The sequence below is a fragment of the Cylas formicarius genome, unplaced genomic scaffold (genome assembly GCF_029955315.1).
Source record: "Cylas formicarius isolate icCylForm1 unplaced genomic scaffold, icCylForm1.1 PGA_scaffold_10__41_contigs__length_53128322, whole genome shotgun sequence".
In the NCBI taxonomy this organism is placed as follows: domain Eukaryota; kingdom Metazoa; phylum Arthropoda; class Insecta; order Coleoptera; family Brentidae; genus Cylas; species Cylas formicarius.
The window spans coordinates 41,163,633-41,191,590 of NW_026844214.1; the positions used below are offsets into that span (position 1 = coordinate 41,163,633).

Consider the following 27,958-nt stretch of genomic DNA (forward strand, 5'->3'; position numbering starts at 1 on the left):
AAAATGTGTTCGTACAAGGTCTTGTAGAATTGACGTTTTAAGCTTGTGAGAAAAATACCCGTATCAAAATTTCCGCTTTTCTTTTTATTACTAATCGTTAAGTCGTTATTGCACTTTGCATACAAGATAATCCGATTTTTTGACAATAATCTCGCTCGGTATGACCAAAATAACTTTTTTAAATTCGAATTCGTTCCTCGCGGATATCAATTTAGTTTCCAGAGTTCGGTTCCAGATTTGAATTAATTAACTGTATACTGAATTACTTTTTTGTGTAAATAATCAATTTTGATTGAGAAGGGAGAAATAGAAAAAAATAAATTGTCGCCTAGAAGTTTATTTTCAATGCTCGATGAGATCCTACATGGTACCGAGCAATTTCCTGAGCTCTCGCCTCAATATTTTACCGCTCGCCGTTTTGGGTATGTCGTCGACGAACACGACGCCCCCGTGGAGGTGTTTTTCGTGGGAGAAGTTGTCTGAAATGAGCAACAAGAAAACTCGCAACCCCAACCTAAATTTGGAGTGCGTTCGGTTTACCTGACACAAAATCCAAGATGTCCTGTTCGGTAACTTTTTCGCCGGGCTGCTTGACGACGAAAGCAGTGGGTAGCTCGCCACACCTATCGTCCGGCTTCCCCACCACCCCGACATCTTTCACCCCATCATGTTTTATTATGAGCCGTTCGAGCTCGGCTGGTGCGACCTGCAACAAGTGATGCAAGCGAGGACGTACCACGGAAAAAATGGAACAAGTTTAGCAAAGGAATGGGAAAATGTATTTTTCGTTTTTCTTTTGCCTTACAGTTGGAACGAAAAATTAAAAATACTTATTTTACAGTTGCTACCAATTTTTTTTCAAAAACGCTAAATGCAAGAGTAAAAAATTTTAAGAAGGAAAAAACAAACAGTTCCAAAAAGCGACCGCTTTGTTCTTTGTTCAAATGTTGCTTATAGTTTTCTACACTTTAATTGTGTAGAAGTAAGCTAGTATTGGGTTAGATTTGGTTGGTTTGATTTGATAAAGAAAAGGGGATAAAGAAAAGGGGATGGAGCATATGCGTATTATTTAAAAAATACGTAAATGAGAGGGAGAGTGCAACTTGGCAACAATGGACTAAAATCAAACATTTGCCGCCTTTTTGATTTTAAGGGAATTCTAAATAATAAGGGAGGCAACTGTTTTTCTTTTTTAAAAATGAGAATAATCGGTTTTAGCACGTTCGAAATTTGAACAAATTGGGCTACGATGTATGTATACTTTTTCATCTTTATTTATCTGCCTGCTGGACTGGGATAGTTGAAAGAAGACAATCGAACCGAATTTAGTTAATTCCATTTTATGACATATTGAAGGAAAATTGCTTAAACCAAAACAACGGTAAATTGAAAGGTAGGTTTTTTTATAGTAAAATAAAATGCGTAGTGTTTTAATCGTTTTAGGATTTTTTTTCCGACAATTCGGTTTTCTTTTCATTATATAATATGTAGTACACATATGGTAGGTATTGGTTTAGTTAACATTGGAAAAGGGATGGAAAAATTAAGAAAATGACTTTTGATGCCTGTAAAGTTCATTTACAGGTTGAGTTAAAACCAGAGGGAAATCTAGAAAATGAAAATGAATTAAAAAAACACCACGTTTAAGAGTTTCGCTTAAGAGACAGAGAATCACCCTGTATAATTTGATTAAGTCTGTTATAGGGAGTCTAAATTCGTTGGTAGTTTTGTCCGTTGCGTGTCGCTTGAAATTTTCTTCTTCTCTTACCTGGAAAGCTTTGTATTTGATCAGTTCTTTGATCCTATCTACCACATAAATGTAGCCGTCGGCGTCAAAATAACCGACGTCGCCCGAATGCAGGAACCCCGAGGCGTCGATGCAGTTCTTGGTTTCGGCCTCGTTTTTCATGTACCCCTTCATGACTGGTGGACCTGAAAATTTCCCGACCCCATCGCACTTGCCGCCTTTTCTTATATTAATGACTCTACCTTTGAAGCATATTTCGCCCCTTTGATTCGGTCCTAAAGTTAGGTTGGTCTCTGGGTCCACGATTTTCACGATTAGGCCTCCGCCGAATGGTTTTCCCACACTGCCGAACCGCGCCTCGTTGGGGGGCACCGTGGTCACCGCTCCTGTCACTTCCGTCATACCGTAGATCTGGCGCACTTTGACGTTTTTTAATCTAGAAAAAAAAAACCTCAGATTATATGCCAATGATACTTCTCGAGACGTTGCACAAAAATAGGATGGATTTTGGGGATAAATATAAGAAGAAATAGAAGATTTTTTAAATAATATGTTTTACCAGTGGATTGAATACTACATGTACTAAATCTGTACTGAGGTGTAAATTGTGTAATTTTCACTATCTATAAAGATAAAAAACAAATATTATTTTTGTTATTTAATCAATTTATTGTAAAAAAAAAATAAAAAAGTTCCAATGTTGGATCTACGTACTTCCAAATTGGGAGCATTCGTAAATATTAAGTTATGTTTAGACTTCGATTTCGACGTTTTACGGGTTCTACTTAGCGTTGTTCTTTCTCTAACCAAAACCAACCTCTTGGTGACCTCGACTTCGACCTCTTTGCCAGCCGGTGCTCCTCCGCAGAGGACGTGGTTCAATGAAGTCAAATCGTACGACTGGACAGACGGGCTTTTCGCAAGAAACTGCAAGATTGGAGGCACAACAAACAACTTGGTCACCCTGTGGTTCTGAATCGTCTTCAAGAACTCTTCCGGTTTAAACTTGTTGCACATCAGCAGCTGCTTCCCGTTCGAAACAACTCCTATGAATATCATGATACCCAGTATGTGGAAAAGAGGCAGGTAGAGGATCGTCACCGTTTCGGGGTTGACATCCATCGCATAGGGATCTCTGAAAATATATATTTACGCAGGCGTCATTACATAAACTTTTTACACATTCATTGCTCAAGAAGGTGTTAATCTTTAGCCGTAATTTTGCTTAACTTTAAGAGGTATGCACGCATAAAATACACTATGATTTTTAAACTTTGCATTTACTAATGTTGTTTTGACGTTGGACATTGGTAAGAAAGCGACGAAAGGCCACGAAAAATAAAATATAGGTCTTAGTTTAATAAAGCAATTTTTTGAAGAATAAGTCAGAATTTCTGGAAAAAAAGTCAGAATTTTCGGAAAGGAAGTCAGAATTTCTACAAAATAAGTCAGATAGTCCGGAAAAAAAATCAGAATTTCTGCAAAATAAGTCAGAATTTCGGACCCAACTCATCAAAACATAAATATACAGGGTCGTTCATAAAGAATGGGCAATCTTCAAACTAGACGCAATATATTATTATAACAAGCCTCATACAAAATGGTTTCAGAGACCGATTTAAGTGTAACTTTAATAAAATTTGTTTGAGCAAAAATTATTATGTTATGGCATTTTGTGATTATTAACCAAAATTTAATGACATGCGAATTTGATAAATTGCTCTCAAACCGGTGCGGTAATAGCCAGGAAAAGTCCGAAGGGGCTCGGATCTGTGGGACAAGAAACTCGCGTGATAAAGTGATGTTTTCCGCACGCTAGATCGGTGTTTAATTAGGTATTTTACAGAAGGGACTAGAAAAAATGTATTGACTTATATATGGGGCAATTATAAAATTTGATTGATTAATTTTTTATTTCTCTCCATAGCTTTTCATAATTTATGTATCTATAGAAAAACGAAATAATAACATGAACTTGACATAGATGGCCTAAACAACATTACCTTTTCTATTTTCATCATGTTTCAACCATAACTCGAAAGATAAAAAATTTTTAATTCGATTTATCTAAAGAAAATGGTGAAACGAACGCCGTCTAAGAGCAACGTCCAAATCAGTTTCAAATTCATGATTTTCATATCAAAAACCTATTATGATTTTTTTTTATTTATTTTTGTTTTTGGTTAGCGCCTTTGTACATCGGTGACAGTTACGACTTGTGAAATTGCCAGATATTAAAGAATACTATTCGAATGATTTTTGAAGATTTTGCTCCACATACGTCAGATACTTAGTGGCGTATTTCAGATTATCATGGGTCAACATCACAGCCTTGGGGAAGCCGGTAGTGCCGGAAGAAGACAATATGCAAGCGACAGTCTCCTTGACGTTGAATTGTTTGTGCCTGTAGGTACTGTAGTCCATCTTGCTGTGGAACAGCAAGTCAGAGAACCCCAAGAGACCGTTTTCGGTCTGTTTGTCGTAGAGGACGATGCGTTCAATCGAGCTGACACTGTCGTCAATCATGTCCAGCTTGTTGGTCGTCGTAAATAGGATCTTCGGCTCTTTGATGCGCAACGAGTGGTACAGTTCGCCTGGAATCATGCGAGCAAGTAATAGTTTTCCTTTTGATATTGTCTATGTCTAGATAATAAAACAGGCAACATGAAAAAATGTTGAGAATTGGCTTCTGATATGCGCAAAGTCGAATCATTTCAAAACTCGCTTTCAAGCATTTAAGACCTTATTGCGTCGTTTAACAATCAATATGGAGGCTAACAATTCGTCAATTCAACAGTTTTCAGTTTCTATATGGCAGTATTTTGCCAAATAAACCTGGATATTTTCAGAGAAAAACGAGTTAAGCGTGTTGAGATCGATGTCTCGAAAGAAAATGACGCAAAGTGTGTGAAACTTGGAGCCATGCGCGTATGAAAATAACACGGATCTAAGGCGCATCAAGTGTTAAGGCATTTACTTACTGCCTTTACATTATCAAACTTTGAAACCAGAGATATATAAATATAAGACCATAGAATAAAAATGGGTAGGCCTCGTTGACTTGTACGGAAAAACTTCTCCTGACGCTATCACGCCTTGTTACCACAGTTTAATGTTAACAAAATCGACCTCAAAAGCAGAACGTAAAATTGAACTTGTCGCTTTAATTTCGCGATCAAATTGTTTTCATTGTTAATGTTTTGTTTAATTGCGACATTTCCAAGAGCAATAATGGGGAGTACTTAATTAATTTAATGAAGTATAACGTTGTAAATGTTTATTTTTCATGGTCCATCGTTTGTTCATACGCGAAATTCAACTTTTCGTGTTGGCACTTAAAGCAGTTCACTTCCCACATGCGCATAAATTCTACATACCTTCTGGCATATTTTTAACAATGATATCCCCACATCCAACTTGTGTTTTCATAAAGAAAAAAACGGAAAAAATGCGAAACCAAAGTGGAAACTGTCAGCGACCATTTTGATATTTCTTATCCAAATTAATATATAAAAACACAGCTGTAATATTATTAATTGTGATATCTGATTTAAAAAATTAGGTGGTTTCGGTTCGCTATGCAAGCTGATAGACAAGTTCCAGTTTTTTTTCTCATATGCAACCAATGAGCAGTCACTGAGGAACATTTTATTTAGGGTGAGACGAGTAGTTATTTCTGGGGAATGTTTTCTTTGACATATATGTTTTCTTTGAATACTAATGGGTAGGTGTAACTGTAATGAGATATTACTTCATATTTATTTTTGGGGATAAACTCTTTGTTAACAGGCGTATTCATTTCAATCATTTATCCTTCTTTGAACTAAGTGGTTATAATCTCTTTTGACTAGCGACCGTGTTAATTATTTTAAAAAATAAACAGCGAAATAATTATGTTGCGTGTTGTTGAAGTAAAAACGGTGATTCACGTTGTGTCACGATTAGAAGTTCTGGAGAACTAACTAGATTTTTTTCTTCGAACTTAGCATATGGCTATATATTTTTGAAAGATTTACGTATTTACGTACGTATTTTTTTGTGTAGAAAGGCTCAGCTTAATTAAAGCTTAATAGCTTTGCCCAAGTGAACAAACTATTTCAAAATTTTAGAGGGATTAGTTGAAACATTTGTTCGAATGACTTTGATAGTAAGTTACACAGTGTGTCCGAGAAATTTACATATCTGAAAAAAATTGGAAACAGAAAAATCTCTCTTTTTTTAATTGCATCCCTATATATTTGACAAAATTCAATAATTTATCTACAAAATCTCCATACACGTCCTCATACTCATCGGCAACCTTTTGTTAAATTTGAGCTAATAAGGAATCTTCATGGTTTGAGTATTCATTTGCATTTTACATTTTTAGTGTTGTTTTTCCGTGCTTTGTTATTTCAAATAGAGAGCCATAACCCATATAGATAAATTATTTTTTAGGGAAACCTTCTTTTTCTACTCCTTTGTGTAAAATACTTAATTATACACCGAGCTAGCGTGCGGGTTTGAACACTTGAATTTTGACGTTTGTTATTTCTGACTGTCATGTCGTGTTCGTGTTGTTTTGCAAAAATGTACCCAAAAACTAACGGTCATAGAAAACGCATAGTATGCAATACGTTTAGTAAACTTTCAAAGTCTGTCGTCTCTCATTTATTAAACACCGCTCCACTGCGCTCCCCTCGTGCTAAATAAACTTGTGACTCAAATGAAGATTTTTAAAAGAAGTCTTCATTCACTCAAATTCAAGAAGCGGTTACCGATGGGTATAGGGACACGTGTAGAGTATTTGTAGTTAAACTATTAAAGGTCTTAACGATAATGTGAAATATGTAGAACTGCATTTTTTAAAAATGAGTTTTTGCTGTTACTAATTTTTTTCAGAAATCTAAATTTTGGTCATTCAAATAAAGGTATTAGTTACCCTCTGTATAATTTTGAAATAGCTAGTTCACTTATGTATTTTCAAAAAACGGTATTTTTGAGCAAATATATTTTTTTCTTTACCACGTCAGCTTCGTTTCCCATGAATCCGAGCCACTTCGGACATTTCCGAGATTTTACCGCACGGATTTGGGAGCAATCGGATGTTTTCGGAGACATTTCCCACGCTTTGAATTTTGGCGTTTGTCAATTCTGACGGTCATGTCAGTCAATGTATTCTTGTTGTCTTGCGATTATGTACCGAAAAACTAACTTTCTTAGAAAAAGTATAATATGCAACACGTTCGGTAAACTTTTTAACTCACTCGTTTATTAAAAACTCGCTCCGCTCGTATCAAATAAACTCGTGAGTCAAATGCCCTTTACCGCACTTGTTGCATAATATACTATTGATTTAAATTTGAAAAAAAAATTTAGTAGTAGGCAGAAAACCGTTTCTTTTTTGCGTAACTATTTATTATTTACACCTATTGCATATGACATGGTCTGGTTTTTATTTATTTATTTTATTTTATTTTTAAATTTTTCCCTTTATCAAGAAATAAAAATATCAGATATTTTCCGGTCAGTAAATTTTCTTTTAATCATACAAACACTTGAATATTTTGAATTTCAAAGGATATCATTTTGTAAGTGCTTTACTCGAAGGTTTTTTTAAATGTAAGATTATTAAAATGTTAAAGAAAATATCTTCTTTTATTACATATTATGTCATTAGACTGAATTAAAAGACCATAGTCAAATACAATTTCTCATACGAGGGATACATTAATGCTCGTTTTCATTGGGTAAGCTATGAAAACTCCGCACTCACTTTTGATAAAATTGGGGTTGATGAAAGCGACGGAGGCACCCAAGTTCCACGCGGCCAAGAGAAGGACTGCGCTCTGCCAGCAGTTTTCCGCAAATACACCCACTATATCGCTCTCCTTCACCCCCAGGTTCTCCAGGTTCAAGGTCAAGTTGACGGAATACTGGAGGAAATCACGGTGCGTCAGGCTTACCCCGTTGGACAGGTCGACCTGTGAACATACTCTCACCAATGCTTACGTCCCTCCCTCAAGCCCTCACGGCAGGGGCGGCTCGTGCCGTAAGGAATATTCGTTATCAGCGAACATTAATTTTGCGATACCTATTTAAACAGAGTAGCTTGGGGCTTAGTAGAACACTAACACTAATGGAAAATTATTAATAAAGCTAAAAATATACGATAATTCTTGGTTTTTACTGAGAATGATGAAAGTTTGTGGCCTTTTTCTGAAAATTCGAACACTGTGTGCTAAACTTTCTAATTTATCCAAATTTAAATATTAATTATGGAAAACCACCAAGGAAATGAAAGATAAAAATCCAAGGCACGGTTTTGTTGGTTCGTCTAAAAATTATTTATATCAAACATTTTTATTTGAAACATTTCATTTAATCTGCAATATTAAGTTATGTTAATTTACATATATTTATCATTTTTATTAATAAGTATGTAGTAACGAAGAGAAAAAGAAAAAAAGCTAAAAAGAACATTATATATTAATAAAAACTTTTTTTTTCAGTCATTCAATAAGAATAGAATCGTACAAACGAAACTAAATTACGTTGAAAAATATGGAGAAATAAAGAAAATAACCCTTAAAACTTTTTTTTTAAACCTTAATGCATAACTTTTTATCGATTCTTTTTCCGCTTGTCGTGCAACACTCACCAAAAATTCGAAATTCTTGTCCGGTTTCGAGTCGAGTTTCCGGAAAAAGTACTCGCCCAATGGCGCTTGCTCCAATACGTTCGTCTCGTCGGGGCCTATCATCGCGCTTGCGCAGTGTGAAACTATCCTAGGATAATGAAAAAAAAGCAACCCGCCAGTGCCGCACGTTGAAGTACTAATGGTGGAAGCCGCGAGGATTCCCCACCCTCCGCGATAATTTGGCGACAATAACAATAATTGTCGACGGTCTGTTGTAAGGTTAAAGTCGAGGAAAAAATTAAAGTTTCTTGTAAAACGCAAAAAGCTACATCGCGATTGTTTTATACGAGTGTAGCGCGAAAATATTTGACCCCGGCGGTATAACATTTTATCTCAAACGCATATTGGGACCACACACCTTTTACTGGGTTCCAAATTGTAATCACGTGTGCCCAACCGACCGCTATGCTCGTCTATGATCAGTCGTTTGACATTTCGAAGCTATGTATTTAGCAGTTGGAGTTTTGGGATTTGTCGAGTGTTATACTGTTAGACTAAAAGTTAGCGAGGCGTTTTACGCTGCTTGGTGTATCACTCTATCACGGTAAAATGTTCGAGTATACCCGAATGAAGTGACATAACTACACCCAAAAATTGGAAATCATTATCGTGTTGTGTTAATATTGAGTTCTAAACGTAAATATGAACATATTATAACAGTTTATAAAGCAAGCTATAAATCAAATGAGCAACACCCTGTAGTTTTAAAGAATATGGCCAGACGTTTTGGTGGTCGCCGGGTTTTTCTACGTTTAATTATATTATACGTTCGTATACAATTAAAAGTCGAGTCTGTTTTCATCACACGAGTGTCGTTTATCGAAAATAAGAACACAAGTGTAAAACCGAATGCGGCGAAATTATTTACGCAAATTGAATCGTAAGCAAAGTTGTAGACTGAGTAATCCGAAGCGGCCGGGTCGTCTGTTCGTCGATCGTTGTAATTAATCGGAACTTGTGGCCGTCTCATCGACTTTGTAACAACCGAAAACGAGACAATGCGTTTATGTTCCTTTCAAAATAATTAGAACTTTTGCGTCAATATGCGAAGCGGACGGTGTAATTATTTTGCCATGCTGATACTTATCGTGCCATCTATCCCTTCTTCTGAAGGTTATCGCCGTGTTAACGAAACAGAAAAATAGATGGCTCTCGCACGCGCACCGTTATGGGATGTGTTGTTGCCGGATTTATTTTTGGTTTGAAGCAACTATTTAACAATATTGGAGAAGGTCTACGCGCATGCGTGATATTTAAAAATCTCGTTTTTAACCATTGGAGTGTGAAGGGCGTGTGGAGATCGCTGAAAATGTCGCGAAATGCAGGTTAGTGAACATTCGCGGAAGATCAGTCCCATCTGTACGAAAATTTCATAGCCACCTAAGATGCATCAATTTTTATCCCACATAGCACACAATACCCCAGTATATCCGATCAATGTCCCATTTAAGTCGCATGTCCCTGGACATGTGCAGGATATTATTAGGATATATGTTAGCATATATACTAAGGATATCAAAAATAAATAGGACGTAATAAATAAAGTAAAGAAATATAATTTTTCTACTCCCGTCTGTAAAATATCTTATTATGCACCGATCTAGCGTGCGGGAAGCGTCACTTGACCACGTCAGTTTCGTTTCCCACGAATTCGAGCCACTTCGGACATTTCCGGGATTTTATCGCACGGGTTTGGGAGCAATCGGATGTTTTTGGAGATATTTCCCACGCTTTGAATATTGACGTTTGTCAATTCTGACAGTCATGTCAGTGAATGTATTCGTGTTTTGCGAAAATGTACCCAAAAACTAACGGTCGTAGAAAAATTATATATTATGAATTTATTCGTGTTTTGCGAAAATGTACCCAAAAACTAACGGTCGTAGAAAAATTATAGTATGCAACACGTTCGGTAAACTTTTTAACTCACTCGTTTGTTAAACACTCGCTCCGCTCGTGACAAATAAACTCGTGAGTCAAATGCCGTTTACCGCACTTGTTGCATAATATACTATTAATAAAATACATATTGTGGTGATTGCTCAGTTGATACTTTTTTTTAAATGATTTCTGTACCGAGTTAAGAGAAAACTGACTTTTTTGTAACCTATATTACCTATAATATACGTTTTAGATTACATATCTTTTTTGATTCTAGACTTCTTTTCGTATCTTATTGCTTAGTTTTTGAAAACAAAAATAAAATCCACTTTCTATTCACGTTTTTTGAGTAGTTAATTTAGGGATACAAAACTAAACTAATTTTTTATTTAAGTAAACAATGTTAGAGAAAATCCCCCAGAACAAAATTATATTTTTAGTTATATAGTATAGTTAGTATATTTTTTTCTTAAAATGGATGCAAGACTCAGCCCCCAAAAACAAAGTATTAATTTTAAAAATCACCCTGCATAAAGTACAATTCTCACATTAAAATGGTCGTCGGATTAATTCATAAAAACGTTTTTCCTATTTTTTAATTTTTGTTTTCATAGTGACCATAGGTACCATCACGAGCAAAAAAAACTAGGAACATTTCAAAATGTCAAACTGAAAAGTCGTATTTGTTCCAGTTTTGGTTAGTTCTGGTATTTGTTCCAGTTTTTTTTGCCGGCAATAGTACCTACTCTCATGAAAGAGGTCTTACCGATGAGAGTTTAATGAGGTTTTTATTTAATCAAATGAAATACATAAATGTATACCGACATCATCTTGGCGATTAGCATCTAAGATCACTTTCATGAGACTACTATCAACCTCAAATCAAGCGTTTACGTAAAAAGTGGGTGTAGGGATTTTTTACACCTGATTTTTAAACATATAAGATACCAGTCTCGTTCTTTTTATTTTTTATATAAAACCTGTGTTTCTCAAAACTAAAATATTTTCAGATGCGGCAAAGACATCACAAATATCAAAAGAATGTGAGAATTCCATTGCTGCTTTGCTAAAAAGAGGTACTCTCAGCGAAGAATAACAGAAAACCTGTCAAATATTAGTTATTCTATTAGAGTTTAGTTCAAGATAGTATCTTACTCGATATTTAAGATACTTTAGATTAGGTTGTTTTATATTTTTGCTATATTATATACCTAAAATTTTTTCATGCCTACAATAAAAAAAGTGTATAAAATGTGTTTTATTAAAGGTATCAAACAGCAGTCCTTCACTTTTAACATCAAAAGCAGCAGTGATGACCATGCCCAATGGGTTAATTCCATCACACGCGAGTACCAAATACTCGGATAGAATTTTTGTAGCCGCACAACCAAACTAACTACTTGACATTACCTTTCCAGTATTTTTCATAGGCTGTTGGAAATAACCTATTAAGTAAGGTCTACTGGTATATCTATATAAGATCCTATATCCGAACAGTCGGATATACTAACGACGTCTCAACTGGATATTCTTAGTATGTCCTTAATATGTCCTAACAAACATCCTACGGACATACGCGTCTGATATATTGTGGATGTTCCAGTAACATCGTGCTTATCATACTATAGTTTTGCAAACGATCCGAACGTGTAGTTGTGCAGATTTTGCAATTTTTTCTGGATAATCAGGTTCAGAATCACCTTTTCGTCAGGAAACTCCGAAAAATGGGACGTTTAAAATTGTTTAAACAGTTTAATGGATGAATGTTATAAATTACAATTTTGCTTCAAGTTGGACTTGTCCCACGTGAGATTCAAGCAAATCCCTCAGCTGCCTACGTAGAATTTTGCCGCTGGGATTCTTCGGTATGGCCGATACGAACACAACCCCACCGGATAACCTCTTTTGGGGAGAGACCAAGTCTGCAACGTAATCCCTCAATTCCTTTTCCGACACTTCCTCTCCCTCCTTCTTGACGACAAACGCGAGCGGACGTTCACCGACTAGTTCGTCGGGTACCCCCACCACTCCCGCGTCGAGAACCTTCGGGTGGTTGACGATCAGGGCCTCGAGCTCGGCCGGAGCCACCTTTATTTTTTTATATGTTATACTCAGGGCGTTTTAAAAAGACAAGTTTTCCTTGAATTTAAGTGATTCTTTAAAATGTACCGATTCCAAGATATGGGCCGTTGTTTTTTTTTTTTATTATTTCTAGATCCTGCAAAAAGACTTTTAGTCCTTTTTGTTACGCAAGCAACGCTGCCAAAATTTACAAAACTTTTTTTTTTAATTAGCATTCCCTCAAATCAATCAACCGGCCAAAATTATTTCTGGAGAATTGCATTCAGCAGTTACCCACCTGGAACCCTTTGTACTTGATCAGCTCCTTTAGTCTGTCGATGACGTAAATGTAATGTTTTTCGTCGTAATAGCCGATGTCGCCTGTTCTCAGCCATCCGTCAGAGGTGAAGCTCTCCTTAGTGGCCTCTTCGTTTTCATAGTAACCCAGCATCACCAGTAAACCCTGCCGTCAAGTTTGCGACATTTAAATTATCAGGGAATTTTTCTTTTAATTAGGGCGCCAAGACATAAAACGCAATGCTTAACATGTTTAATTTCTATCACGCACGTCGCACTGACTGGAAATGAAATCATTACATGGATATCGATAATAGACACAACCGGATTTAAAAGTAAACATTCTCTGTTATGAATTACACATCATATTCCAGTTCGTAGCATATAAAACCAGATCTTTTTGGAATTAGTTTATTTCGATTTTAAGTCCGTCCGTCAGATAAAAACATGTTTTCAAAGAGTGAGTCGTGCCAAGTTACAAATGAAGGTAGAGTTCTCCAAACAATATACCGTTTTTACCATCTTTTATGGTTCTGACTTAGGAATGAGTTTAAAATCCGCCTGTTGTAAAGCGAAAGGGAATATTCTTTTCAGCACGTGCCCCACAAGCCAGGGCCGTATTTAAAATGTTAGCCGACAACAACTGTGCCGTGGGCATTGTTGTATTTTAACAGCAGAGAAATTTTCTTTGATTAAACTATTATATTAATTCTAATTTCTAAAACAGTCCCTACTTGAGGTAGCTCGATTTCAAATTGAATTTGCCCATGATCTTCTATATTTAAAACACATTAGAAAGCTTGAACTGATTACCAATTCAAGGGTTTAACATAATGACTCTAAACTATTTTCCTAGGAAAGCAATACAAAACCTTATGTAGATTAGTGATTTATAATGGATGTTTTCCCAGTTTGCTATTGGTTGATTTGTGGGAGTTGGTGAAATCGGAGTGTGCTGACAGTTTAATGAAACAATTTTTTCTTAGCCGTCGAAGCTTTGGGTTCGTTATTAGTAATTACCAACTTACTGTTATTTAATTATTTTTCAAGACTCAGTGTGATATTTTTATTGAGGTAAAGTCTGTTCATAGATATAAGAAAGTAACTAACTGATACGAATTAAGGAAATACCCGGGCAAGCTGTAAGAATGAAATATGGCCGAAAAGATCCGTACATTGCTACTAAAGATAAAGATACTAAACAATATTTATTTATTTATGTATGTATTTATGTTTAAATCTAAAAAACATGAATATAAATGTCGTTATTATACATGTTGTTTTGGATTGTTGCTTTTGTGTCACATGAGGAGGGGTTTTAGTCAACTGCCTATTGTGATAACTTGCATTGTCCATTACAATGACGCTATTAGGAGGAATGTTTGGAACTAGTTTGTTTTTAAACCAACTTTCAAATAAATCAGCGGTGAAGAATCTTTAATATTTTTCGCAGACAGAGAAAGTCCATTTGGAATCCAACCATCTTTATAGCCAGCATGCAAAATAGTTCTTCTTTTACCTCTTTTTGATGGCGCGTTTGTTTTACACTTATCAGTCAACCCAACCCTTTTCCGGGGTATCATAAGTGTCGAACCAAGTTTTATCTAAGTAAATAATTGGCCTTTGTTGTTCTCTGTAAATCCTAATTTTTTCTAGATATTCCAGTCGCCATTTCCGAATTCAAAAAGATTCCGTTATAACTTGGCTTTGGTAATTTTGTTTAAATCTAAAACCCATGTGCCATATTCTTCTGCCACACTTAACAACGGTTTCATCTTTTCCAAGCCTCCTAATTAAGATATCTAATGTAGGCACGCTTTTTTTCTCATATAACTGGTAAATTTTACGCCGTATTATATCTTGATCACTTTCATCTACACTCGAGAAAATGTCAGCATCGCTTCTTTTTTTCCTCGCTGAAATGGGATTAATCACAATTTTCCATATAGTTGATGTTGGAATTATCGTCAATGTGGCCGTTTCTTCTAAAGATGCTTGCTTGCTGGCACCAAGTTCAATGAGAGTCAAATAAACATTGTTTATAACATCCTTAGTCTCAATAGGATAGTGTTTTCTACATTTGGGCGGGAGCATCTCCTGAGACACACTAGGCTCGCATATATTTTGCATAATTCGCACACGATTCAACACACGCTGTATTATACAGGAAATAAGAATGATTACTAATAAACATAAACTAAGTAATATACCAAACTAAAGAATATTAAACACAGGTAGGTATAAAATTATTTTCTATTACGGACCACAATTTTACTTGAATTTAAATTCCGAAACTTTAAGTAATAATCTTGTTGCATTGTATGTTAATGACCATCCTCGGATAATCCCATTCAAAAGCAATTGGTCACTTTCTTATATCTATGAACAGACCATACCATATAAATTTTATTACAATTTATCCAATCCAATCTATTAAATCCGTCAGATTTCAGCATTTGCTTGCACGAAGTACCGAAGTACGGTTCTGGAACATCACTGTGGAATTGCGAATCTATTTATTGAGGGTTACAAAGAGAAACCCAAACGAGGTAGGTCTGCCGTTAGACCTTCATAAAAATTTACCAAAGTTAAATACCGGATTATGTCGTAAAGACGGTATATCGTTTGAAAACTCTAGACTCGTGGTAGACTCCGTTCACTCACCTTTAGGCATATTTCGCCCACCTGATTGGGCCCGAGAGATCGTCCGGTCTCCGGATCTTTGACGGTGAACTTCATGTAGCTCATAATTTGACCGCAAGATCCGTGATGCGTCTTGTCGTGTGTGATGAGGCATACCGCCATGGTCGCTTCCGTCAGGCCGTAGCCTTGCCTGACTATAGGGTTGTCGAACCTAAAAATGCGGGAGTAAAACTAAATCCGAGAGTTCATAATATTTCCCGTTTTTGAAATCGATAGAGCCATCTCAAATGTTTCCGTGGATGAGATTCCTTACGGCCCCATTATTTTATTTGTATCTGGAACTCGGCAAACTTAAATGCGAAAACAGGCCGCAAAATTTTGCAATGTCTGGAGCTCTCTGTTTTTGGCTGCTATCATAGTAATGTTTTTGAATATTGGTAAAGACAATAGAAATAACTCGAAAGTAACGCAATGTTCGAATAAAAGAGGAGAAAACTTTTAAATAGGATTAACGTTTATCTACAAGTTTCAAAACTTCTTGACGCGACTGCTGAATTTACCGTTTTTTCAGCTCGAACTCGATCAACTCGCTGAGTGGCGCAGCCCCGCACGTCAGCTGCCTAACGCTCGAAACGTCATACCGCTCAAGCTTCGGCGTCTTGGCCAGGAATATGGCCATAGGCGGTGCCAAATATAGATAACGTATCTTGTGATCCTGGATGGTTCTGAGGTAGACGTCTTCGTCGAAACGTCGGAGCACCACGACGGTTTTGTGGTCAAGCAGGGACTCAAGTGTGGTCAGGAAGCCGAACGCGTGGAACATGGGCAACACCCCTAGAGTGGTATTTCCCTCGCCCGTGTGGTAACGGGGATCTCTGTTTCCATAAAAAAAGATAATAATAAACAGGAAGCATAAATTTTATCAAGCTTTGCGAAAGTTCAGGTGCGGAAATACGACACTCGACTCAATTGCTTAACGATCTACGTTTCGAATATCGAAGATTAAGACGTTTCATACCTTGAGTGCGTGATCCGAAGCATTATATTCCTGTGCGACAGCATAACGCCTTTAGGTAAACCGGTAGTGCCCGACGAGCACAGTATATAAGCGATCAGCCGGCTGGAGTCACCGTCTAACGGTTTGAACTGGAAACTTTGGACGTCCGCTCCTGCAAGAGCGGCATCCACGAAGTCCCTCAAGCGTTCCGTGCCTGTGACAACTCTGTCGCTGCCTATCAATATCAGTTTTTCAATGAAACCGAGCCGGTTCTTCATGTCGACTAGTTTTGGGGCGGTCCCTTCCGTGCAAAACACCACTCGAGGTCTACTAATGCTCAAAGTGTGGGCGAGCTCATGGGGCGTGTAGCCGGGGTTGATGGTGGCCGTTATCGAGAGGTTGTATGCGGCCGCGAATACTGGCACGTAGAAATGGAGGTTGTTTTCGCTGCATATAGCCATTACGGTCGTTTGGCCCACGTATCCATTGCGTCTGAGTGCTTCCGCCAAGTTGAAGCTCTGCTGCGTGATTTCTCCGTACGTGATTCGGGAATTCGTGAACGCGTCGATCTAAAAATAGTTGATTTTTTTTCGATTAGATTAAAGTGGTGTGCGAGTGCCTATGGACTTGCCCAACGCCAATTTAGAAGTGTCGCCTAGACATTTTTGTAGAGACAGGAATGATCTAAATTTCACCCACTATTTTAATGGGTTCTGGACATATTTAAAGAAAATATTCATGATTTATCAGCGGCCCTGCTGGTTTGTTGAATGCCGCGAGGTCATCGGGTTAAAACGAGATTTTAATCTCATGCATGTAAATGTTGAACGAACCTTCTTAATTTTTTTTTCATAATTGTTTCATAAATTCTTATATTACTAGCATAGACAGGACCTCTATGTCTCTAGAAGGTATATATAAAAAAAACCGATCGTACATAGCATTATTTTTATTCCGTTTAGTTTGTATCTCGTCGGTCCCGACGGAGAATATTGACTTTGTTTTTAATGGTGCATTTGGATTTTACAAGAGTGGTAAGCCTTTTAAATTTCGCCAAATTTAGCAAAACTAAAACGTAAAGACCTTTTTAGATAATAATATACGACAACAACCCACTGCAATTTTAAAAGTTTTAACGGTACGGTTAGGTTCTCCGCCCCCCCCTCCCTTTTTCGTTTTGTGGAGAACTTGTTTTTCAAGTTTGAGATTGTGTATATTCAATTTCTCTTGGGTATTCAGTCTCTCGAAAACAAATAATGTGATTCTTCTAAATATTTATTAACGTTTCGATCGTAATTGGGGGAAGTTGGTTGTAAATCACCCTCAAAATTTAAGCGAGAAAGAGCGGCAAGAAAACGGTAGGACATACAACACCCGAAACGGTTATCACCCACCTTGTTGGTTTCCCGCGTCGTCGACTGCCCGACCGGGTCTTCTTAGGGAGGGGGGTGGTAAGGACCACAACACAGCGCGGGGTTCTCGCGAACCGGTTACAGCAGAGACCTTGTTTTTTCGTGTATCGCACTACGAACGCTCACGCAAGTCTATATTTTTCGCGGCTTAACCAAGGTTGAGTATGGTGGGAGTGTTATATACACAGCGCGAAAATAAAAGGTTAACTCAAAGGAAAAAAATTATAAAGTTACCGAAAAATGTTATTCAACCATTAACATTCCGGCCTCAAAAAATCCCCAATTTTTCCCATAAACTTATATCCTATATGCTATATACACGGTTGCCCCTTGAACAGGTTAACAGTTAGGGACAAAAGATAATTTGACCAACGGTCGACCGAAAGTACTTTGGCCGTCTGCACTTGCACAACGCGAATTTCCTTGTAGGAACTGGGGTACAAGCGCATGATGCGGCCCAGAAGCCACTTTAAAGGGGGGAGGTTCTCCTCTTTAATTAAAACCAACTGACCAACTTTTGGAGGGTTAGGTATTCCCGATGCCGTCTCTCCCAGAAGTGCTGATGCAAATGCTGCCAACGAGTGAGTCTGTTAGTGTTCAGATTAGCTAAATTGTTGTCAGGAGAGGCAGGTAGGGCTTCCAGGCTCAGAAAATGCCCAGGAGTAAGGCTATGCAAATCGTTTGGGTTGGAACTCAAACTACATAAGGGGCGGGAATTCAGTATCGATTCCACCTGAGTTACCACTGTCGACATTTCCTCGAAAGCCAGGAACTGAGAGCCTATCACGTGAAACAAATGGGTTTTTACCGACTTGACGCCGGCCTCCCAAAGACGTCCAAAATGAGGACTGGAGGGTGGGTTGAAGTGCCAGCGCACCTCGCACTGGTCGTCGCACCAATAATGCGTCTGAACTGAGCTCAGAAGCCAATTCCAAATGGATGACTTTGATAGCCATGCAAAACGAATAGGCAAATGTAAGCTTTGTGGGTCTTAGCGCCGCGCCTTCGCGCAAGGGTAATGGAAATTGGACCGGCGAAATCGACACCGGTATGCAAAAATGGCTTGACCTGCGATACACGAATGGGGGGTAAATCAGCCATGAATGGCTGTACACAAGAAGGTTGGACACGGAAGCATCGGTAAAACTGCGATAAGGTGTGACGAATTGCCCTGCGGGCGGACAAAATCCAGAATTGTTGTGAAATCTAGTATAACAACGATTAGGGGACCGGCTGGCAATTTCTCTTATTTAACTTTTCGATCACGAGTGCGGTAAAGCGATGGTCTCGAGGTAGTAGAAGAGGATGTTATGCGTCGAAAGGCAACGCAGAACCCCGGAGTCGGCCACCGACTCGAATGAGACCGTGCTCGTCCCGGGGTGAAGATGCATATCAATCGACGCCCTGAGACCAAAGCCTCTGTAGGAGAATTGTGGCAGTCAACACGACCGGGGATAAAAAACCTAGGGGATCGTATATTTGGGTTACTTGCGACAAAATATTCCTTTTGGTGCACGTCCTATCCGCCACTTCGATGCGGTAGGAGAACACAACCCGTAAGGGACACCACTGCAATCACAACACCTTTAAACTGGGATTGTCGTCTCCGCAGAGGGAAACGGGTTGATGATGTGAAGCGGGGATTGGACTCGATAACTCGGAGGAGTTGCTCGCCCATTTGCGCAACTCGAAGCCACCCAACTTTAGCAGGGATACTAATTGATCCCTCAACTCACGGGCTTCCTCCAACGAATATGTTTCTCCGATAATGTCGTCGACGTAGGTTTGGGAATCTAAGAGACGAGCTGCTAACGGGTAGCGCGCTCCTTCGTCGCGGGCAAGCTGACGTAACACGCGAATAGCCAGGTATAGGCTACAACATAGTTCATAGACCACCGTTGACAAGACGTACTCTCGCAATGCTTCGCGGGGATCAAAACGCCACAGAATCCGCTGGAAGAGGTGGTCACCGTCACTCACTAGGATTTGGCGGTACATTTGACGAATATCGGTGGTGAAAACCACACAGTACAGTCGAAAGACGAGCAAAATTTCTCCAATGTCAGGTTGGAGCTTGGGACCCGTAAGTAGAAGATCGTTCAGGGACCGTCCGTTGGAAGTTTTGGCTGAAGCATCGAACACAACACGCAATTTAAGGGGTTCACTATGTGGCTTCCCCACGGCGCGATGAGGAATGTAGTAACCTTGGGGAAAGGAGGGCAGGTCGCTGACGAGTGCAATGTGACCTTGTTTCAAATAATTGAGGGTAAGATTCACCAAGTGAAGGGACGGACTCGAGTTCCCAAAATCTCTTCAAAGAATCATCAATAGAATTACTCACAGTGGTATGGTTCTAAAGAATTACTTTTCCTAGGACAACCCATCCGAAGATGGTCCGAAAAGCGCATGGGCCACCGTTCTGTCCTTTTCTAAATCCAGGCAAATAAATATCTCTGTAAACATCTGCCCCTAAAAGCACGTCTATTTTGTTGGGTTCACAGAAGTCGGGATCAGCCAAGGGTAGGAACCGGAGATGTTTTAGATTCCGCTTATCAATCACCTGGTAGGGTACCTGGTCACAAATAGATGGAATAACTAAAGCCTCTATCTTGAGAGCAGGAGATTCTCTTTGGGAGGGGGTCAGGCTCAGGGCAACTTTCCCTAACGCAGATGTCGGCATTTGGTTGAGGGCTTGAATTGGTGTCGGAGAGAGAGACCTTGGAAGCTCCAATTTCTTCGCAAAGGAAGATTCACAAATCACACATCACAAAACTGGCTTGGCTAGCCGAATCCAACAGTGCACGACAAGTAACAAGTCTGCCAGATTTATCCGAAACGGTCACCAAGCAAGTGGCAAAAAGCACGACCTTTTGAGAGGCGAGATTTTTCATCATGGTCACCGGGCTAGGGGTAGTACCTTAATGGTCGCCGGGAGCAGGGGGAGACTCGTTCGAAGGGGAGGGGGTAGTAGCATTTCCAAAATGCACTAAAGTATGGTGACGCTTGCCATATACACGACAAACACAAACGATGTTGCTTGATGAACACATGCCCTTGATGGGGCTCAAGGGACAGGAATGAGTCACACTTTGGTAGTGGTAGAGAATGGTAGCCCATAGGGCAGTCTAAACACTGGTGCAGCTCACATCAACACTCGAAGGGGTAGACGTCACCATCGTAGATGTGGCTCTACGTGTGTCGGTTGAAACTCGCTTCAAAACCTCAAACCTCTTGGTAGGGGCAATACCTTTTGAGGTAACTAAAGGATTTTCTAAAGCTTTACAATTCCGTTCCAAAAAATCACATAAATCTTGAAAGGTTGGGATATCTTTATCACAAAATTTGAGTTCGAACCTCGTCTTGAGAATCGGGTCGAGTTTCTCTAAAAGCAAATTGAATTTTGCAAAATCCCACAAGTTGATATTGAATTTATCGATAGCTGCAAGATTCTCTGAAAATGTTGAAAGCAATCTCCTCAGTTCGACAACGGAGTCACTCTTCATAGTCGGAGCCCGAAAGGTCGACAGCCAATAATCGGTTAACAACAATCGATCCTTTTGATAACGCTTCACGAGGGCATTGTAAGCTATACTATAATTGGCATCATTAATTGGCAAATACTTCACGACACTGAGAGCATCCTTCTCCATATAAGACACTAAAAATTGAAATTTTTCAATATTTGAAAGGGAAGAATTAGTATAGATCAATGTGTTAAACATATCACAAAATGTAGGCCAATTTTTCAAGTCGCCATCAAATTTCGGAATGACAATGCGGGGAGTCGGAGATTACTATTTCTTTGCGAGTCTCAACTAACTACGGATGGTGCCGGAGAGCCTGCCTTAGGTTCCACTTTCTCAAATAATCGTTTGGCAATAAACCACAAACTGTCGATCTCTTTCCGAATCATTCGCTAAGGAGATTACTTTCAATTACAAGAACTCAAAGCGCGAAAATAAAAGGTCAACCCAAAAGAAAAAAATTATAAAGTTACCGAAAAATGTTATTCAACCCTTAACAATAACAATTGATGACAATTGATGTTGTGTTAATATATTAAAAATAAACATAATTTGCCAGCGAATATTTTATATGGATTGGAATGGCATGCAAAGCAGGTACGGATGTTTTCTATTAATAAAATATTGGATAATTTAATTTTGTTAGTTTAAAATTGAATGATATATTTTGTTAAGGCCTTTAAAATCGGTTTTGCAATTAATTGATTTTTTATTTTTTTGGATTTCTACACTTTCATAAAGTTCTCTTTTTGGTGTTGTCGCATAGTAGCACAACTTGTTATGGAATATCTAGAAGAAAATGTTATTAAAATCATTAATTTCAATTTACCTTTTTTTATCGATATGTCGACGACATCAACTGCAGTTTCAAAAACAAAAACAGGCTTTTTGCTAAACTCCTTCAATAATTTCCACAAAAATTACACACACAGTCCTACTAACGGAACCTAACACCAAAAAAAGAGAACTTTATGAAAGTATAGAAATCCAAAACAACAAAAAATCAATTAATTACAAAACCGATTCTAAATGCCTTAACAAAATATATCATTCAATTTTAAACAGAACTAAATTATCCAATATATTTACTAATAGAAAACATCCGTACCTGCTTTGCATGCCATTCCAATCCATATCGCTGGCAAATTATTTTGTCACCTATACAAAATAAGAATATTTTGAAAAGATCGAAATTACGATCGAAACGTTAATAAATATTTAGAAGAATCCTAAGCTATATTATTAGGAAACCGTAATTCTGTTGCATTTAAGCGGCAGCAGGCGGCTCAAGCCTTCTGAGATTTGTTGGACAAAGTTCAATACTTTTTATTAAACTTCTGGATGCCTCCTGCGTCGGTTTTTGTTGAGTTGAACTAGCGAAGTAGTTTCAGTTAAGCTCTGAAGAAGTCAACAAAATGATTGGCCAAACGTTAGCTAGTTCGACTCAACAAAAACCGACGCAAGAGGAATCCAGAAGTTCAATAAAAAGTAAAATTCAATACTTTTTGTCAGTCAATGCAAAATTTAGTCTATTAAATACAACTATCGTTAAAAGTAATAAATAAATAATAACCAGTTTTTTTTTTAAATAAACAGGGTATTTATTTCATGACTAAATATTCCTAAATGAGTGTTCGGAAATAACTACTTTAAGAAATGATTCTACATGAATAAATAAAAAAAATTCATATGAACATATTCCGAAAATGAATTTTCAAGACACAGGATGGCAAACTTAAAAAAAGGATGTTTAATAAATATCTTGTGTTAAAATTTGGGAGCGTTGTTTGTTGTCACAAGAGTCTTAGTTGAAATTAATGAAACTTCGTTTTCGTTGGAACAAATCTAATCACAGCACAGGAGCATATGGTGTTTACAAAGCAACCAAAAGTCGTGTTAAATAATATTTATCCTTCTTTCTTCTTCTTCAGCCTCTAGACATCCACTCCCGGACATAGGCCTCTTCCAGTGATTTCCATGCCAACCTTTGCTGTGCGGTTTGCATCCAGTTTTTCCTTTAGCTCTACTTGCCTGGGGTATATTTGTTTTAAAGTTCGACATTTCCATTTGTGGAAGGTTTTGGACCCCATCTTCTCACGCTGGTGCAGTGCGGGTTGAGAAGGGTCTATTAAGAGGACTGCATTTTCTCAGTCTCGAGAGAACGGTTATACCGCCGTGACTCGGTCGTCAGAGCCTCGTCTGTAATAGCAGGGCGCACCACGTGGAGGTGAGGTTCACTTTTGAGAAGGAGAGGCTATAAGAGTCGCTTCACTTCCCCATTGTATCATAAAGACCATGGCGAGATACCTACACCTTTATTTATTATTTTATTTTATTATATTTATTACAAACGAAAAAAAAATGACACCTTGTATCTCGAAAACTATATATACCCATGTTCATATTAAAAAGAAATCTTATTTTTTCATGCAGAATAACCATGTAAACTATTCGAGTGTTATTTGAATTAATTTCATTTTCTTTTTGAAGTAAATGGAACATTAAAACTCATAATTTGATTTTAATTAGCGAGTTTAGCATTGATTAGACTGAAACCCACTAAGCAATATATAAATCGCATTTTGAAATTTGTTAAGTGCATATTCAATTAATTTTTCAAAGAGACTTCCACAGGCTACTGTAATGCTTTTTACAAAACTTCTGGATTCCTCCTGCATCGGTTTTTGCTTAGTCGAAATTGCTGACGTTTCGCCAACCATCCTGTTGGTTTCTTCAGTTTCAGTCAAGCTCTGAACAATTCAAAAATTGAATTATTTATTCTAGACATCTCGATGCTAAACAGTCCTGTTCAAGTAACTTATTGTTAACATCACCCAAGCTAAATATAAACCGAATGATTAGTTTTGAAAGACAGTCGCAATAATATCAACATTAAATGCCATTTCATTTCAACGTTTTAAAATTAAATAAATAAAAATAATAAAAATAAATAAAAGATTAAGCATTTTGCTGTGTAGCAAACATGTTGAAGTTCTAATACTTATTTTTCTTTGCATAGCTTCTGGTTCTAAATAAATGATATTTTGTCAGCAATTGCTCATTAAAATAGTTTCTCACATTTTTTATTGAAATATTAAGTTTAGAGCGAGGTTTGAGCTTCCATAGTCTAAAAATTTTAAATGAAACAATCAAAAAACAAAAAAAATAGTGTAAATGCTTATATTTTATCGCGAAAAGCAAAATTATTCCAAATTTCGACTATGACATGAACTAAAAAAAATAAATAGTAAATTAGAAGCAAAATAATTTAGAGAATGAATAATTGTTGTATTGTTAAATATTTATAATATGTTATATTACTTTCATTTCTACTTTTTAGGATAAGAAAGAAATGAACTCAGTAATTTCCAGTCCTGCAACTGAAAACGTTTTCCATTCGGCAAAGAAAACTATAAGAAAAATAAAATAACTCGATTTCCAGATTTCTGCTTTTATTGTGAAACTGATGTGTTGAATTTTGCTCGACATATTTTCCGAAATCATTCGCAGGAAATTGAAGTGCAAAAAATACTTACGTTGAAGCCAAAAACTATCGAAAGGAAAAGTCTTATTGCATCTTTAAGAAAGAGAGGAAATCACATTTTAAAACTGTCATTCTATGGTTAAGCCTGTTCACAGAACCTATGTTGACACGTCTGAAGAAAGCTACGCTCTGCATGTAATTATTGCTATGGCCATTATTCACGTAAATTACTTTGGAGACATATAAAAAGCTGTCCAGAGAAAAAAGAATCATCTAATAATGAACACAATTTCCTTCTTTCTAAGAAAATTATTAATTCTGATTTAATAGGAAAGGTATTTCCACGCATGAGATGTGACAAAATATATTTTATTGCAAAAAAAGATTCTGTTATTTGCGCCTTTGGAGAAAGATATTTAAATACTCATAGAGAACAACATCATGTCAAAAAATGCAATTTTGATGAAAAATATAATCATCATCAAATCATCAAAAAATATTAATTGATCTTTCGTTTATACTTATATCGCGTCGCCGGAAATCTCGGGTCGTGGATGAAAAAAGTTTAAGAAGCCCTCATTAAAGCAATTGCTGTTAATATATTATTGTTAGAGGTCGTGTGTTTAAATCGATCGAAAGTTGTCAAGTTAAACCGTTATGGCTCGTGTGATAATTACGGACCCTTGCAACATGTTTCTGGTGCAAAACCTCCATTCTTCTGCACTGAGTTTTAATAATCTTGCAATATTTTTTTGAAACTTTTAAAATACGATTAAAGAAGTGAATTTCATTGCAGCCTTTTGATTTGACAGAGAGAACGAGATTCTTACACTACAGGAGATAGGCTTGGCTGAAACGCCCAACAGATTCAACCAACACTGTGCGCCATTTTCTTTCTAAACAATGATCTCCATCCACTTAACTCGTTTTCTCAGAACATTTAGAGAGATGCCACTTATAAAATAAACCTATCGAATTGATGTAACTGTCAGTGGCCATGTTGGTTGTCTGTCTCTAGATCTTATTCCTGAATTATCAGCATGTATATATACGTCCTGGTTTTTGATAAAAAAAATGGTTATTAAGCACTGCCTAATAATAACCACTATAACACGGAAGTTTCTTATTTTATGTGAACTATTTTGATACCCTAAAATGTATACGATGGGCCGTTTATCTTGGGACACTACCTTATCTCAGAAACTGTAAGGGATTGAGCCAAAAGTTAAATACAAAAGTTAATTGGGGTATTACAACCTTCAATTTATTTTAATTTTGTATATACAGGGTATTTCATTTTTCATGGGCGAGTCTCAAATTGCTTATTTTAAATGGAACACCTGTTTGAATTCTAGACATGTTTTGTGCATAATTTCCTATACCAAAGTCTGATAGATTTTGATATTTTTAATTTTTTATGTGCAAAAATGACGTCAGTAAGACGTAAAATATCTGCGAAATTCTTCATTCGGAAGCATTTATTGTTTCACTTGAGTAAGTTATGTTGTAGACCAAGGGCTCAAATAACGGATTTCAAAAGAAGATTTTGATACATATCAATACAGGGTACGCGAAAAATAAAATTAAAAAGCTGCCAAAAAACTTTTTTTTTTTAATGGAAACTACCTATTTTAAAAACCTTGTCATATTTAGCAATAAAAATTAAGGCAATTTTATATAAGGTTGTATATGCGTAATATTTTTACTTTTTGAAATATTCCCTTTTAAATATTTGTCTATCACAAATAATTTGCTGTTGCCATATAAGTTCAGTTAGTGTAAGGTGGCTATGACGGCGTTTGAACAAAACAAATGCTAAAGTGCTGCCACTATGATTTACCATTTCATAGTCGACATTAATCTTTTCCGATGCTATTATGAAGATTCAAAGATTATATAAATGTATGTTTGCATTATTTATACAGAATAAGACCAAGGATACGCGATAACGTTGGTGAATATTTTATTAACAAACGATCAATAAAATAAAATTTTCTAATATAATCTCTAAAAGTCAGCTGGTTTTTATTGTTCGATAAGTAACTTTCTAACATATCAATCTTATCCTCTGTGGTAAACATAATACTCAAGCAGCGTTCTAACACTAACTGGACTTATATGGCAACAGTATGTTCTTTGTGATAGACAAATATTAAAAAGGGAATATTTCAAGAAGTAAAAATACTAACCATATACAACTTATATAAAATTCCCTTAATTTGAATGCTAAATATGACAAGATTATAAAAATAGGTAGTTACCATTAAAAAAAAAGTATTGAGCAATTTTTTTAACTTCATTTTTAATCCTATTTTTCGTGTACCCTGTATTATTATGTATGGAAATTTATAATGAAATCCGTTATTCGACTCCTTTTTCTAGAACAAATCTTACTCAATTAACAATAAATGCTTCCGAATGGAGAAATTGGCAAATATTTTATGTCTTGCAAACATCATTTTTCGCCTAAAAAAAAAAAAATGTCAAAAACGGTTAGGCTTAGGTATAGGACATTATAGATTCAAAAATAAAGTGATATGCCAGGTGTTTCAATTAAAATAAGAAAGTTGATACTCACCCACGAAAAATGTATATATACAAGGTTAAAAAAAGTGGAAGGTTTATAATACCCCAATTAACTTTTGTATTTAACTTTTGGCTCCATCCCCTATAGTTTCTAAGATAAGGTTGTGTCCCAAGATAAACGACACACTCTATATTTTGATGCATGGACCATCAACGCACCAGTCTGTGCTCCGGATATGTGGACACGGCCGGATAGTTTTTTTTTGCGGTTTTCGCATAGAAAAAAAAAACGACAATACGTACCATCGCGACTGCTCTTCTGGGCGCCCTACAAAGTACCGAATATATCTCCAACCCCAACGTGGCGCTCGATAGAGATACGCCGGGTTCCGGCCCCTCTATCACAAACTCTTCTTTTTGCGATGACATTTGGTGGTTAACGATACAAACACGAATTTCCAGTGCACCAGACGACTGACTGATGGTATTTAACGGTTATCTGATACATAAGGCTCAATTCGCTGTTATAATCGGTTTGTTTACTATTAAAACTTGTTTGCGATTGTAATTGACGTTTTCACATAAAAACAACCGGCGCAATTTAATTATGCGTGGGGCTGGTGTGGCGTAAAATTGTTATATTCCAGCAGGGAACATTAGATAATAATAATTCAAAAATTATGAGGGCCATTACATTTTATTGTACT

General features: G+C 37.0%; 1 protein-coding gene across 1 annotated transcript; it reads right to left on the reverse strand.

The window, feature by feature from the left end:
* Positions 1-328: 328 nt before the first annotated feature.
* On the reverse strand, positions 329-27,856 carry LOC132701328 (uncharacterized). The gene is made up of 14 exons (XM_060669180.1): positions 27,555-27,856; positions 16,327-16,874; positions 15,869-16,183; positions 15,330-15,519; positions 12,667-12,831; positions 12,085-12,395; positions 8,388-8,760; positions 7,503-7,710; positions 4,029-4,341; positions 2,565-2,882; positions 1,990-2,183; positions 1,769-1,932; positions 541-706; positions 329-479 (listed from the first exon to the last, which is right to left on the reverse strand). Exons 1-14 carry the CDS (start codon positions 27,678-27,680, stop codon positions 361-363), a joined length of 3,510 nt encoding a protein of 1,169 aa, XP_060525163.1. The 5' UTR covers positions 27,681-27,856; the 3' UTR covers positions 329-360.
* Between the last annotated feature and the right edge of the window lie 102 nt (positions 27,857-27,958).

What these genes read in the sequence shown, in the direction of transcription:
- LOC132701328 (XM_060669180.1), bottom strand. Translation starts at nt 27,680, where the DNA reads ATGTCATCGCAAAAAGAAGAGTTTGTGATAGAGGGGCCGGAACCCGGC. An exon ending in GTCCAACTTGAAGCAAAATT is followed by an intron (nt 8,761 to 12,084) that starts GTAATTTATAAC and finishes AATATGCGTTTG; the next exon opens with AGATAAAATGTTATACCGCC. An exon ending in ACAAGAATTTCGAATTTTTG is followed by an intron (nt 7,711 to 8,387) that starts GTGAGTGTTGCA and finishes GTATGTTCACAG; the next exon opens with GTCGACCTGTCCAACGGGGT.